This window comes from Halichoerus grypus, chromosome 4 (genome assembly GCF_964656455.1).
Source record: "Halichoerus grypus chromosome 4, mHalGry1.hap1.1, whole genome shotgun sequence".
In the NCBI taxonomy this organism is placed as follows: Eukaryota; Metazoa; Chordata; class Mammalia; order Carnivora; family Phocidae; genus Halichoerus; species Halichoerus grypus.
Genome location: NC_135715.1, coordinates 97,038,970 through 97,055,771, shown reverse-complemented (window position 1 = coordinate 97,055,771; position 16,802 = coordinate 97,038,970). Strand labels below are relative to the sequence as shown.

At 36.7% G+C, this 16,802-nt stretch overlaps 1 protein-coding gene across 4 annotated transcripts in view; it reads left to right on the top strand.

Moving 5' to 3' along the window:
* Positions 1-16,802, top strand: part of DPP10 (dipeptidyl peptidase like 10) — a 1,380,361-nt gene that overhangs the window by 1,222,202 nt on the left and 141,357 nt on the right. For all 4 annotated transcript variants that reach the window (XM_078070688.1, XM_078070689.1, XM_078070687.1 and 1 more), the window contains 2 exons: positions 8,666-8,718; positions 8,819-8,900. In XM_078070688.1, coding sequence (XP_077926814.1) covers positions 8,666-8,718; positions 8,819-8,900 — 135 coding nt within the window. The remainder of the gene's footprint in view (positions 1-8,665; positions 8,719-8,818; positions 8,901-16,802) is intronic.

Genomic DNA, 16,802 nt, shown 5'->3' with positions numbered 1-16,802 from the left:
TTTTGCCATTTTAATTATGTTATATCTTGGTGTGTATCTCTTTGGGTTCATTTTGTTTGACACTCTTTATCCTTCTTAGACCTGGATGTCTGTTTCTCTAGGTTAGGGAACTTTTCAGCCATTATTACTTGAAATTAGTTTACTGCCCCTTTCTCTCTTCTCTTTCTGGGATCCCTATAATGTCCTTTTGATGTTGTCCCTGAGATCCCTTAAAGTATTCTTATTTTTAAAAAATCTTTTTCCCTCCCTTCCTTCCTTCTTTTCTTCCTTTCTTCCTTCCTCTTTCTTTCTTTTCTTTTTCTTTCTTTCTTTCTTTCTTTCTTTCTTTCTTTCTTTCTGTTCTGTTCTGTTTGTGTGATTTCAACTATTCTGTCTCCCAGACCATTGATCCATTCTTCTGTATCATCTAACCTTTTGTTGCTTCCCCCTAGAGTCTTTTTCATTTCAGTTAGTATATTCTGTAGCTCTGGTTGGTTCTTTCTTATATTTTCTCTTTGTTGAAGTCCATCCTCATTGTGTTCTTCCATTTTTCTCCCACTTTTGTTGAGCAGTGTTATGACCATTACTTTGAAGTCTTTATCAGGTAAATTACTAGTCTCTGTTTTATTAGTGTTTGTTTTGTTTTTTTGTTTCTTGTTTTTTTTCCTCCCCTGGGGTTTTATCTTATTCTTTTATTTGGGACCTATTCCTCTATCTCCTCATTTTGTTTGATTTTCCATGTTAAACAAACACATAAAAACATTCTGAATTAAGTGGTATAGCTACCTCTGCCAGTCTTGAAGGAGTGGCCTTGTGTCAGAGTATTCTTTTTTATGAACTGTGGATGCCTGGTGGCTTTGTCAGGCCAACTGGGGCTGAAGCAGGCACAGGCTGGGGGTGATCCCAAGATGTGTAGCACTGGGCTGCCTTGCTGAGATTGCTGGAGCTGGTATGTGCCAGGAACCCAAGGTGCACTGGAGCAGCCCTGGCAGGCCAGTTAGAGTGCCTGGACCCTACTCCTACCTGTGCTATCAAGGTCGAGAAGGAACATGAAAAATGGTGCTCGCCAGCACCTCTGACTCTAGAAAGATTTCCAGCAATTTCCTACCTGTGTGTCAGATGCTCTAAGGCTAGTAAATAGATTTTTTCTTTTTTTTTCACGTAGACTCTAGTTGCCCTTTCAACTACTGGGGTTTTTGTTTTTGTTTTGTTGTTTGTTTGTTTGCTTGTTTTTTGCTGTGCCCCAGGGCAGGGGAGAATCCATTCACAGACCCTTTAGTCATATCTCTCCCTACTGCAGGTATCACATCAGGGGGTGGCTTCCCTATCATTACTGTGTCTCTGTCTCTTCTACCCTTGTCTATGTGGTCTTTCTAGCATTTATAGTGCAGAAGCTGTTCAATCAGCCAGCAGTTCTTTGGAGAAATTGCTCTATATGTAGGTGTAGATTTGGGGTGTCTGTGGGAGGAGGTGAATTAAGGGTCTTCTTATGCTGTGTTGGACCCTCTGTTAGTAAGACTTTTATTTCAAGAAAGTAACATGCTGGGTGCCTGGGTGGCTCAGTCGTTAGGCATAAGCCTTTGGCTCAGGTCATGATCCCGGGGTCCTGGGATCGAGTCCTGCATCGGGCTCCCTCCTTGGTGGGAGGCCTGCTTCTCCCTCTCCCACTCCCCCTGCTTGTGTTCCTGCCCTCGCTATCTCTCTGTCAAATAAATAAATAAAATCTTAAAAAAAAAAAAAAAGAAAGTAACATGTTGCCAATTGAAATAGGTTTGAGTTTTTCTTGCTTTATTCTCTTGGTATAACTGCATGTAATAACTACATAATTTCCATACAGTTTTTCCTCTCATTTTTGTAAAAAAACAGTTGGATATATCCTGCTTTCTGCATTTTTCTGATGAGCAGATTAAATATTTTAAATAAGTTGCTCAAGAAAACATAAATTAAGAATTGATACCATTGAAATGAAGAAATAACTTTTTCACCAAAGTTGCTGGCGAATGAATTGACCACTTTTCTAAGTTACATACTTGGCTCACCTGTAAAATACCTGTATATGGAAAGATTGACTTTCATTCTTGCCTTTCTAGTTCTAGCACTACATGGAAACAAGGTTGAGTTTGTCTCTCACTCTGTCCTCTTGCAATATATTTATTTCTGCATTGACAAGACAGAGAGAAAACTAGTTTATACATGGTTAAATGATGTATAAATTTATTTCAGTACAAATTATTTCACCACTGTTAGTAATTGACCTTTAAATGCTATTCAGGTTATCAAACCAGATATTTTCAATGATGGTACATTGGAAATAGTTTAATGCCAACTGGTGTGAAAGTAGCTCATTTGCATTAATTAGTGTGGAAAGGTCTGGTACATGAAAATATTTTAATACAAAGAGTGGCATTGTCAATGAGGTTGGTACTTTAATCAGAAGTATATTATGGGGAAAGTTCCATGTCAAATAATTGAGCAACTTGGGTTATGGAGTATCATTGAGATGAAATTTGCATTATAGACATCTCATGAACTGAATTCTGAGATCAACTTGAAGGGGGTTTGTTTATGATGAGCAGTTAATTTATCTAACAGGGAATATATCAGAGAATGATTTATTCTGCTTACTCAAAGATCTCCTATTGTATAATAAAGTATATTCTCCTTGTGCTGGCTGTTGATAATATTTAGCCCAGTTAGATTATATTCTGGGCACAGCAGTCCTACCTGAAATTGGGAAATGATGCCCAGGTAATTTTTGGTGTGCTGTCTGCTTTTTAAACTCAAATCATCAGCCATCCATTTTCTTAAGTAAAATAAATGTATTAAATGGAAACATGTTTACCTAATACAATCTCTCATTAGATTTCTACTTACATACTATGCTGAAAGTATCATATTTCAATTCAGGGTGACTGTACTATTCAATTCAGAGTGAGTACATGATGAATGCTAAAATAGCCCAAATAATACCCTATTTTTCCAGATTGGAACACAACTATACCCCATTAAGGCAAGGAAAAATATAAATATTACTTTACTATGTATCTTGTGTGGTGATGGCATCATGATGCCTACAGGTGAACAGAATGACTAAATTGGTTTTGTGGCAAATAGTCTTTTTTTTTTCTATTAGCAAGTTTATTTTTATTTGTTTTTTTATATAGGTTTTGGCATAAATAGAGCTGAGTTAGAGCAACACCTAAACTTTTATCTTCAACACCAACATCTGTATTTCGTTTCACCATCTTGAGTATTTTACTACGTCTATGACTTACCATAATGGTGATACAATTAAAGAATCGTGCATAATTCTTTTTTGTGGTACCACATTAAAATAGTCTTCATGTATTTGGAATCTAAGATTTAGATTCCAATCTTGGTTTTACTAACTGTATATCCTGGATGAATAATATCTGAAAGTTGATGATGAACATTGGATGAGAAAACAAATGACAGTAAATTAAAATACTGGTCAATAAATATTAATATACCTTTAATTTCCTCCCATATTTATTTTCCTTTTCAACCAATTCTTGTTCAGTATTCACAAAGCTTTTTCCATACAGAGTTTTATAAATGTTTCTGTAGCACTTCAGCTTGTAACTTTATGAAGTGTGTTTACTACATTAGAGTATCCTAATAGTCTAGTTCTTCACTGTGTAATATAGATAAAATTTTCCCAGCACCAGAGTCACTACTTACTCATTTTAAAAGGTATTCCATTATCCTAGAACAAACGTGGCATCATCGTAGCACTTACTTCCAAGAGAAACAAGTGCCCTCTTGCCTATATTGTCTTTTCTCTCACTGGCTTTCTTTCATAAATGCTGTTTACTCAGAGACTTGCTTCCTCGCATTTTAGTTTTCCTAACTGTTTGAGTCAATGGCAAATCCATAATCCTATTTTAAATATTCTCCAGGCCATGAAAGCGCATGCTATTTATACCATTTCGGCAGTTAAACTGCAGTGCGGAAAAAGCTTTGGCATCCTGAGATATAAACCTCTGGTTTAATCGTAAATTACGAGAGTGCCCTGTTCTTTTTTCTTGTAAGTGTAACTCTCCTTGACATGCATCTCCATAGTGTTAGGTAATAACTGATATTCCAAGAAAAACAAATGTGAAAAACAGCTAAAGGAGAAGGGGATTTACATTTTTAATCTGATCTATTAGATCATCTTTCCAAAATGAAATCTCTCTTTACTGTGGTAATCACAATTAATTCATGCCTACTCCTGTCAATAAATCTTTGGATGATGGCTTAATAGGTCTTTCAGAAATGAATCTTTTGCAAAGCTGGAGCAGTGCTTCCTGTCCCAGTTCCCTGAAAGAGAATGTGCAAAAAGATTAAGTCACAATAATCAGACAGACGTGAGCTCAAATTATTGTTCTGTCTAGTACTTAAACTTTCAGTGCTTCCAGAGCCTATTATGTGAATTATGAATGATAGTATCCATTTCCTAAGGTGCATTTAAATGCTAAATAATATATTTAAAGCACTCAAGAGAGTCCGGTATATAGTATATGCTCAATTCAAAAACTGTTACTGTTATAGTTACAATCTTGAAACCAAAAAGAATAATTGCATCTTGGAAAAGCCTACAGATTTATAATCTACAAATCCTAATTTAACCATGACGTGCAACAGAGTGCTCTAAACTAATGTAATGCTTCTTAACCTTGTCACCCTGACTGGATCAAGAGTTCCTTGGGGACAGGAATTATATTTATTATGGCTTTTGCATTTGGCAAGGTACTTAACTTATAAGCTTGCACATAATTAGTATTCAATAAATGTTTATATACTGACAGATAAAATATACTAATAAAAATGATCAACTGATATTCTTTTGTATTATATCCTATTTATTTAAAATATTTAAATTTAAATTTAAATTTAAAATATTTAAAATAATCTTTATTATCACAATCTTTTTTTAATTTAATTTTTTTAAAGATTTTATTTATTTATTTGACAGAGAGAGAGATAGCGAGAGCAGGAACACAAGCAGGGGGAGTGGGAGAGGGAGAAGCAGGCTTCCCGCAGAGCAGGGAGCCCGATGCGGGGCTCGATCCCAGGACCCTGGGATCATGACCTGAGCCGAAGGCAGACGCTTAACGACTGAGCCACCCAGGCGGCCCACAATCTTTTTTTTCTTTTTTTTTTTAATAGTGTTTAGTGCAGGGCTTGTGTCAAAGAAGTTGCTGAACAGGTATTTGATGAATGAACGGTGGTAGCTAGTTTTCATTTATAGAACATGAATGCAACCATTCCAGAGCACTTCTGTATTTTTCTTGTGTCCAAGTTTTGGCAGCCCTTAAATATGCCTGCTTTTTTCTTCCCTCCAGTAATATATCATGCTATGTCTAAATTACCAGTACACTTGATCTTCATTATTTCTGGATTCCAGATTTCCAAATTCACCTGCTTTCTAAAATTTATTTGTAACCTCAAAACCAGTCCTCACTGTGCTTTCTTAGGCATTCCCAGACAGTGCAGAGCTGCAGAACATTTGAGTTGCCTGATCTTAGATACGCACTTTCCCAGCCGAGATCAAACGAGATGACACTCTGCCTCCTTATTTCAGCGATCATACCGTAAATTAGCATCCTTTTCATGGTCTTTTTAATGCTCTGTTTTTCTCATGTCTGTGCTTTTTGCTGCTGGGTTTGCTGTTTAAAATGCCCCCCAAGCAGAGTGCTGAAATGCTGTCTAGTGCGCTGCTGGGCTCAAGAGGTTGTGATGTGCTCTACGGGGAAAGCACACATGTCAGATAAATTTTATTCAGCCATAAGTTATAATGCTGCTGGCCATGTGTTCAGTATTAGGGAATCAACAATATTAACTATTAAATACAGTGTCTTTACAAAGAAATACACATGAAACAAGGTTATGTACTGATGGGTTGATGAAAACGTTGCAACCACGGGGCGCCAGGGTGGCTCAGATGGTTAAGCGTCTGCCTTCAGCTCGGGTCATGATCCCAGGGTCCTGGGATCGAGCCCCCGCATCGGGCTCCCTGCTCAGTGGGGAGACTGCTTCTCCCTCTCCCTCTCCCTCTCCTCCGCCTTGTGCTCTCTGGTTCTATCTCTCTATCAAATAAATAAATAAAATCTTAAAAAAGAAAAAAACACATTACAACCAGACACAGGAACCTAACCCTGTATTTCTTCTAGGAGGCTATGGTTCGGTATTTGCTAATTCAGTGTTTACGATGACTTATAGAATAAAGCTACAGCAAATAATGAGAACCAATTACTCTACTCTTAGTCGTAAACCTTTAAGTAATCAGCCTCTTCTTGAGGTTCCCAAAGTAATGTAGAAATGATAGAGATGAGCTTGCATTGCCGGGTCTTATGAAGCTTTCTGTACCACCCAGTGCCTTTGGCATCATGAGATTTAATGATGGGACATCGCAAGGCCAGCTTCCAGGAGTAAGCTTTGATCAAGTTTTTACAGGGTATTTCTCAAGTTTGCCCCACTCCCACTACCTTTGCCATAACCATTCACACTCTGTAACAGGCAGGGGAGCATCATTTGCAGAGATGCGATGAATATGTGATTTCTGGCTGTGAAATGTTTTTCTCCCCAAGGATCTCATCAGATGTTCAGTTTGGCTCTCATTATGCAGCAGCCAATCATTACAGGAAAAGGACTGTTCCTAACCTTTGTGACTCCAATTTTATCCTCTCATCTTGAAATAAGACCTACCTAGCCAATGTAGAAGAGGAATCTAGGATAAAAGGAAGTGAAGAAATGATAATAATAATAGACATGCTATCCAAGGAGCGGGGGTAGGGAGGAGAGAGATTGAGAGAGAGAGAGAAAAATGCAGATTAACATAGTGAATTTAGACCAGGGCACCTTAATACAGGTGTTCAGTAAAGCTAAATACAATTCTCTTTGAAAAATCTCCTTTTTGAAATCTCTGTAACACTATGAAAACAAACAAAAGGAAACCTCCACCTCTAACCCTGTTCAGGATCCCTCCTACTCCATACTGGTTTTATTCTCTTGTGGGCATAGAGTGCTTTTTTTAATGATGGGAAGTTATAAAACAAGAAGTATTTGAGATCTACTGGGAATAAGCACGCACATGCACGCACACACACGCACAGATACACACCCACCAAAGATGAGCAGATTGAGAGGAAAGCTGTAAGCTAGGACTAAAGGGCTAGGTTCTAATTATCTGCAGATGGCAAACTCCTGGCTTTGTAAGATACGTGTAGAGGAGGTGAAACTCTGCAACTTGTTACTTCCACCTGCTCTGGGTTTGCACACAAGTCAAGATTAATTTCTTTATTGTGGTCTTCCACCTCAGTACATGAGCTAAGGGAAAAATGTTGTATTGGGCTAAGAACTATGAAGCGAAAAGTGGGTTTATATATCCCCCTCTCTGAAGTACCTCATTTGGAGGACATCATTTGGATTCCTTTGGATTCATACATTAAGAAGAGCCAGCAACCTCTATAACAAGAATTCTAGAAAGAGAGCAAAATTCAGTTGTTATATCTGGTTTGTCTTGATTGTTTTGGCCTACTTTGACTAAAATAATAATGCACAGGAACTCTTTCTCTCAAGATGCATGTGAGCCTGGAATTCAGCTACAGTGTGTTAGGTAATTAACAGACAGGGTGAATAGACAGACTCCTTTTACCCATAACGTCATTGGCACATTTGTCTGCTTGGAAGATGAAGTGCTCACTTGGCAGTTTGCTTTGGCAACAGAACTTTCTGAGATGGGGAAAAAAATGTTTATAGAGGTAGTCACATTTCTTATCTTTTTGTCAGCTATAGTAGTAAATTCAAGGTTTAAAATTTGTAGTCAAATATGTAACTTTATAGAATACAGTCTGAATGCCAAAATAGACACCAGGAAAAATTATTTATGCTTCTACAACTCTATAGCAAAGGCAATCTTAGATTTGATAGTTATGTTAAAAGGAATAGGAGAATAAAGCTTCATTATAAAACACAATAATAGTTGGAACAATTGCAATTTCCATGAAAAGAGAAAACACTAGTATTTCCTTACCAAATATGTGGCCAGTCGTGTGTAATTAAAGCTATTATTGCAGCAAGAAGAAATTACAAGTTGACTTCTAGGAAGTTTTAATTGACAGTATTATAATATTTGTGCAGTGTACATCCACTACAGGAATAAAAGAAGCTTTTATAATTGTGTGCTGAAAAAAGAAAGTATTGATGTAAGTTTTCCCCTTGGATGTCCTGGGGAGGGGAAAGGAGAAACAGAAAAAGTTCAGGATATAGAAGAGGAATTTGTCTAATGTGACTGAAGCGTAGACTAGGTAAAGGGAAGTAGTGGATGGTAAAGCTGGAAAAGCATGTAGAACACAAAGTACCAATATCCTTGAACATCGATGAAGCAGCTCGAACTTTATTTTAAAGGCAATGAGGAATCATTTAGCATTTCGAATAAGACAGCAATATAATCACAATTATACTAAGAATAGAGTGGATTGAATAAATGGATTGAACTGACGGTCAGAACAGTCATGAAACTCCTGGAGTAAGGCTCAGAACTGTAATATTTCACATTTTGATTTCTCTCTAAAATCAGTTCTTGGATTTCCTGGATTTGATCGAGAATATGTCTACACATTAACATGGAGCTTTATTCCAAACTAGGGTCCATAACTCTTTTTTTTTTTTTTAATTTCAGATTTTTCATTATTCGTATACTGCTTCGTATGTGATTTACAACATACACACTAGGTAAGTTCTTTGGTTTTCTGGTTTTCATGAGCAATTGTCCAACTAAATTGTTGATGTAAATGTCAACTTGTTCATGTAAAAATATTTACCTTTTTTCAAGGGAAGTTTGGGAGTTAAATCCCCCAGAAGTAGAGGACTCCGTCTTGCAGTATGCGGCCTGGGGTGTCCAAGGGCAGCAGCTGGTAAGCACAGGCATTGGTCCTCACCAAGTGCTGTCAGTCACAGTCTTGTGGAAAATGTTTACAGAAGCCACTTCCTTGTCACATTAGCCTATTACACTTGATGTTTTCTATTTACCTTTACATCTTCTATCTAGTATTCCAATTTAAGAATATATCAAATAATACCAGTATCATTTTATCAATTAAAGAAAAAAAAAGAGCTTGTAGAATAATGTGTGATCAAACTGCTAGCTCATAATGAAACCTAGAAGAGATCCAAGAATACCGAGGTCTAGTTCTGTGGAATTTCCATTCCATACTGTTGTCAAGCTTACTTCTTCTTAAAGCATTGTTCAGGGTGGAAATTTAAGACAGTGGTTTACACTTGACAGTGGTCTCTTAGGGGAAGATTTCTTGTCATATTAGATTTTCAAATTATCACAGACTCAAAGGAGAATTACTGATGTATAAAAGCAGTTTCACCAACACCATATTCTTGTCCATGTCTCATGGTGAAAGTATAAAGACTTTAAGGGGATATTGCTCAGGAAGTGGTATTTCTTGTTTATATAGCATGTGAAAGCTCAAATATAGTATGCGCTGTTAAATTTTATTTCTAAATTGCTTGAGTGTTTATACTCCTGCCAGTGACAGTGTGAGAGTTCCCTGTGTATACCATATTTTTACCGATACCGAGTTTTCTCAGACTACCGTATTATTTCTTAGTAATGCATTATTGCTTCTTCCATTCCAATTTTTCTATTTTCTGCTTTATTAAAATATTCTTGCAATGGATTATAGATTATAAATAGCATTTTGCCTTTATCTTTTGCATATTTAAAGAAATTTTATGACAGTGTACTTAGTTTAACTATATAGGACTATCTCTGGGTCCATTCCATTATAATATCCCTAAAAAGTGGAAGCAGAAGCTGCATAGGTTATGCTAGATATAGAGACACCAGGTTTGATTCAGGGAAGGCATGAATCAGTGTCTCCATGGACAGTGGTGAGTGGGCAGCAAGAAATGGGCAGGGGCTCTAGTCCTGCCTGTTTTACTCTGATGCTGTCAACAAGAGAGCTGCTCTGTTAGGCCAAAGGCAAATTCCAAACACCCTAACTTCCAGAAACCAGAAACCCTAGACAACTTCATGTTTGTGTCATTGGAGAGTCCTTAGGAAACTCTTTGAAACTTCCATTTGTTTTAAATAACTCTCATTCTCCAAGCCTTAGAGGAACCTACACCTGTGCCAGAATAATACTTTGACACCCTCAAGGAAGTAGTACTAATTGCATGCGTTTTCTTTAATGATTCCTACTTGTTATTGATTACTTATTCTTTAATATAGTTGATAAAATAAAAAAAAAAGACTGAAAATTTATAAAAATCATAGATTCTCTCATGGGAGTCATTTTTCAGGTGCTTAAATCCTGGGTCCATTTCTTACTAGCTGTTGACCTTGAGAATATTACTCTCTGTCTGCCTTCCTCTCCTTATCTTATCTTATTATTGTGGCAATAATAACAGTACTTCACCAACAATGCTACTCTCGCGTTTAATGTATAAGCATAAAGCACTTGGGATAAAATCTGGCATACAGTATTTTAGAGGTGTTAACTTTTATTATTTTTTAAAAAGACTTTAAAAAATACCTTTGTCACTTGAAATTGAACTTGTCTGGGAGTTTTAGTTTCACTAGTTGTTTGGGGAATGAAGCCTAAGTTCTTTGTAATGGCGTATCCCAGAGTCCTTCAGGAAAGTTTTGGGATAAAGTCCGTATTTGTCAAGGTTATCTTTGGTGCACATGTAAGCATAAATTCAATATAAATTAAAGGACGCATCTCCACAAATGCTAATGGTCCATTTCATGTGAGTATGACAGGCTTTGTCAATATTTGAAGCCATCAGCAAACTCAGCAATATGATTTTATTAGAGACGAGTCATTACAATACTTTAATTAGTTTTGCATTAAATTAACTAAAGAGTCCTGTAGTGTTTATAAACTAAAGACAATTAATTTCTCATCCTTAATTCTCAGTTTCTAATTTCATTTGCTATAAAAGAAATCCCTGTCTCTACAGGAGAGAGGTAAGAGATTGACATAATTTATAGATTAGAGGGTCTGAATTAGAACGCACAGGGAGAATTTGCAGTAACAGTAGACACGGGAGAAGTCAATTTGAACGTGCCAAACTTTGTGGGGAAAAAGAAACAAGACTCTGATACAGTACGACATGCATTATTTAGAGCAAGTGGTGAGTAGACCACTTTATTTGTAGGAAATGTTTTATAAAAAGAAATAGTGGGTCCTAAAACAGGAAAAAATATCTTAATCATTTGACTGGAAAGGCTTCTGGTTTAAGAGGTTATGTCCTTTTACTTTTCAAAAATAACTTTGTCTTATAAAAGTTAAAATCACTTATTGTAGGACATTTTCAAAATTTGCATAAGTATATGAATTCATAGAAATTCATATGTAAAAAATAAAATATACTTATCTATAATGCTACCACAAGAATTTAAAGACTTTGAAAATCAGATGAACAGGTTTGAGCTTGAGCAGGGAAAAACATTTCACCGATTAGAACTTGAAATCTAGAATTCAAAAAGCCTCAGCTCAAGCCCAGATTCCTTTTGCATTTTGTGACATAAGGAAGATTGCCAGTTCTAAGGTTGAGCTTACTTATTATATTAAAAATGACAGAAAATCACAACCACTCACACTTTTGTCTGAAGTTTAAATAAGATAGGGCATGTGCCCAAGTCAAGATTCTCCAGAAAACAGAATCACTAGTGTGTGTATACACACACACACACACACACACACACACACACACACATGTATATGGATATATGGATTCTCTCTAAAGGGAAGGAGGGTAAGAAAGAGATTTTATTTTATTTATTAATTTGTTTTTTTTTAAGATGTTATTTATTTATTTGAGAGAAAGAGAACACGAGCCGGGTGAGGAGGAGCAGAGGGAGAGAGAGAAGCAGACCCCCGCCCCGCCCCGCCCCAAGCACAGAGCTGGATGCGGGGCTTGATCCCAGGACCCCGGGATCATGACCCAGTCCGAAGGCAGACGCTTAACAGACTGAGCCACATGAGGTTATGGGGCAGTCTGGTAGGCTGGAAACTCAGATAAGAGTTAATTTTATAATCTTGAGCTACAGTCCTGGGGCAGAAGTCCTTCAGGAAACCTGTTTTTGCTGGTAAAGCCTTCCACTGATTGGATAAGGACCCCTCACCTTATTCTTTTCTAAAAATCAACTAATTGTAAATGTTAATCACATCTACAAACTGCTTTCATAAAACATGTTTGACCAAGCAGTTGAACGCCATAATGCAGCCAAGTTAGCCCCTAAGATTAGCCATCACGACATAGTAACTGCTTAATGAATGGTACCTGTCAGGTTGACTTGCACTTGTCCTTCCCTAAGGTAACACACTGTAATTCAGTTGTATCATCTTTCACCTAAATATCCCTTCTTCAGTCGCTCGCCACCCAGCATCTGCAGAGGTGTGTGTTAAAAATGCAGATTCTGAACAGCTCCCATAGGTTATATAATGCCATTGATGTGACACACGAGATGGAGCTAAGGTGACACCTTATCTGGCTCCTGACACTCCACTGCAGAGCCAAAGCACAGACTTTTCTCTACATGGACCAAACTCTTTGCAATTTCCAGAGGGTAACATATTGCTCCTTCATGCCCCTGCATTGTTCCCCTTTGTGTACCAGGTCATTGTTTCCTTTCCATCCGAAGTCTTTGTCCAAAGACTAAAATACAAAATGCTAAAATATTCCTCTTCTCTGATAATTTTTCTCCAATATTTCTACAGGCTAAGTGAATTACTTACTTCTCAGGATTTGAACATTTTTCTATTTTATCTCAAATTATTTAATATTTTATTTATTTACATTGCTGTCTTCTACAGCTGACCTATGGTCATTTCCAGAGCAGATGGAATACAGAATATGATAAACATATGCCTTCTTCCCTCTCTGTCTCTCTGTCTGTCTGTCTTTCCTCCTCTTCCTCCTTCTTTTTTGTAAAACTCAATTTTAGCACAAGGCAAATGTAAGTTTAATAAATATCTGGTTGCATTGAGCAATTAATGAAAGGCTGACGGCTGTTTGCATGGATGATCAGATACCACAGAGGGTTTTGAGGATGGCATGATGTGAAGAGAAGTCCTGCATGAAAGGACAGGTCTGGTGTTAGAGTTCATGTTAGACGGTAAGCAATTGAGTTTCCAGGCAAAGAGCTAGGTTGAGAGGCTATTGTTATAATCTGGAACTGAATTATAAATAATATATTTAAGAGATAAATACATCAACTGTTAAACTGAGATGTAAAATTTGATCACAGTCCAGCAACAAAAATTGTCTTATACTCATTAAAATACATTAAATTTTACAAATATTATATCAATGTATTTTTACACTTAGTATACAAGTATATTTCTAAATCTCATTCTAGACTACTAATTTTTTAAACCACTCTATTGAGAACAAATAAAGATTGATACATACAAATGGCTGTACTTTGCACTGGATACATACAAAAGAGTGTACATATTTTGGTGTAAGACTTGATGAGGTGGAGATAAGTATATACCTGTGAAACCATCATCACATTCAAGCCATACATATATCCATCACGTCCAAAAGTTTCCCATGGCCCTACTTATTTTTGTGTGTGATGAAAACACTTAACATGACAAAGACTTCTTCTTTGATATTGCTCATAAAATCACCAGACCCATCCTTCCAATGGCATAAAGCTTTAAAAATATCCAGTGTTTTACTTGTCACAATCTAGGCATTTGAAGAAATCACTTTTTCTGTATTTTATTACCTATATCATTGAAAAATGTAATATTTTAGGTAATTCTCGAAATACAAATACAAACTATCAAACCTTCCTATCACCTGCATTTTCACTATTACTAGAGATTTAATTTAAAATTACATTAAAATCTTAAGAGATTAGTGATGGTTCTGTGCCTCTAGGAAGTTTTCAATTTCTTTGATGTGTTTACATCTTCATTAGTGGAAATTTTGAACAATTTCATTGGCTTTTCCTGTAGGTCCTTAGTCCTTATTGGTTTAAAGGAGGTGTCATTGAAATCTCATGTTTCCTACTGAAAATCAAAATGTTCTTATTTCACATTCTATTCAGTACTCATTTTTTCAGTATAAAAGTAATTATTTTAATTATCATTAAGATATGTTTAGGAAATATGTAACAAACATACAAATATAAGATATACACATGCATACACTCATACACACCACATATACATACACACACACAAACACATAAACACACACACACACACTGCTGCTGATGTCATGTACATTTTGGGATAGAAGTCTTGGGCCTAGAGTCCTAGCATACTCAAGGTGTCGTAGAAATAAAGAAAAAAGGACCAGTAAGAGTCAAGTTCTATTTCAAGTCAGGTCTTCACTGTAGTGTGCATGATGCTCATTTCTATATATTAATTGGTGCAGGGAAACTTCTAGGCAGTGAAACCAAAAAATTTATACCATTAACATCCTCAAGTATTTATTGCAATGACTGTTTCCCATTTAAATGAATTTTGAGCATCTTTTTTTACCTCATTCATCTTCATTAGTGGAGATAATTGAAAACAAATTACGTTTTTCAATGTTATCTGTAACAAAATTTAATGTTCTTGTTTTTTGTTCCAGAAACTAAAAGCAGTCTCTCTTAACACATTTAGTAGTAGGCACACCTAAGGTCAAATAGGTCTCACTTCAAATTTGACATGAGGAAAGTTAATATCAAGAAGCTGATATAATTTCTTTACTCAATATTAGACTGGAAATAACCTAGTGAACCGTAATAGGATAACTGTTTGGATTTAACAAAAACAACAATAAAACACCCTTAAATTGTCCCAAACATTTTTGACTGGATTTGTAATGTATTCAGGTATATATTTACATCAATATATTGTATACATAAGTGTGACAGGAAATACATTCTCATACAAGTAAAATATTATAACAGTACAGGTGTATGTACAGAAAAGGAAAAATATACATATACAATTAAAATATATACTATAAAAGAAAATTAATTTTCCTTGCTGTGAAAATTACCTACATATCAGTTATGCACTCCTGTAGACCTCTAGTGTCTGATAATTATTTAAATAGCATTTTTATGATTTTCCTATCTAAATTCAGAGATCTTTCAAAAGAAATAGAAAATGCAGTTCTGGGGCACCTCAGTGGCTCAGTTGGTTAAGCGTCTAATTCTTGATTTCAGCTCAGGTCTTGATCTCAGGGTCATGAGAAAAATAAAAAGAAAAAAAATACAGTTCTGTATTTTCTTGAGGAAAAAAAAAGAAAATACAGTTCTGATCCTTTGTAAGCACACATTCCCTCTAGTTAAGCATTGAATATTTCAATATAAGGAGAAACTGAGCAACTTGCATACTGTTAGATGTACCCACATTGCTTTTAAGGTGTTTGCACTGGCCTTATTAGAAGTCACTTGATAAATATATGTTGACTTGGCCTTGGCCTTGGACTGTGAACCCTCTCAAGGTAGGTGTTCAAATTCTGTAATCCTCATAGCATGTATAACTGTATACTGAGCTATGGAGATAGCAGGCATGGATTTCCCACTGAAAATAATAGAAGGGAAGTTGCTGAGGGAAGATGTTGCACCCTTTGTCAGCATGTGAAAATAGAAGTTATTTAAATGTTGACAGTTTCTAGTTCAGGGCAGCTCTAGAGATTTAGAGAGTAAGGAGAAATATTGCCAGGCTTATATGAAAAAAAGAAAAAAAGAAAAGAAAAGAAAAGCATCTGTCTACTAAATGCTATTTGAGATAACCTTTGCCTATGTTACATTTTTAATGTTTTATTCCACATTCAGAAGAACCAAACGGAAATCAATACTTTATCATAAAAAGTGCCAGTACTGGGGCGCCTGGGTGGCTCAGTTGGTTAAGCGACTGCCTTTGACTCAGGTCATGATCCTGGAGTCCCAGGATCAAGTCCCGCAGCGCATTGGGCTCCCTGCTCAGCAGGGAGTCTGCTTCTCCCTTTGACCCTCCCCTCTCTCATGCTCTCTGTCTCTCTCTCAAATAAATAAATAAAATCTTGGGGCGCCTGGGTGGCTCAGTCGTTAAGCATCTGCCTTCAGCTCAGGTCATGATCCCAGGGTCCTGGGATCGAGCCCCGCATCAGGCTCCCTGCTCAGCCAGGAGCCTGCTTCTCCCTCTCCCACTCCCCCTGCTTGTGTTCCCTCTCTCGCTGTCTCTCTCTCTCTGTGTCAAATAAATAAATAAATAAGAATTTAAAAAAATAATAATAAATAAATAAAATCTTTAAAAAAAGTAGCAGTATTAATATTGGGACATCTGAAATTTACTTATTTCTTTTGGGGGAGAGGGGTTGTCTTTATCCCTATTTAAAGTGTTTCCCCTGGTTTATCCAGCATGAGTTATAAAATGTTATAGAGATTCTGACTATGTGTTATGAATATACGAGTCACTAGGGGTATAAAAGGCAGTCTCTGTATTCCAGGAATTTACAGAAAATAGAGCTGAAGGTGGGGATACCCACCTCTTGAAACACCTGAAACCGGAGGGTCCTAACACAGACTTCATCTTGCAAAGGCGGGGGTTGGGGGGGCACTCTCCAACGTGATAGGGCAGTTTCCTGGAGGAAATGATCTGAAAGCTGAGTTTTGAAGTTCTGCTTGACCTCTGAACAACAACACAGAGGTTAGGGGTGCCAACCCCACACACAGTCAAAAATCCAGTTGTAACTTTTGACTTCCCCCAAACAACACTGATAGCCTCCTGTTGACCAGAAGCCTCATCAATTAACACATATATTGTATGTTATATGCATTATGTACTATATTCTTACAA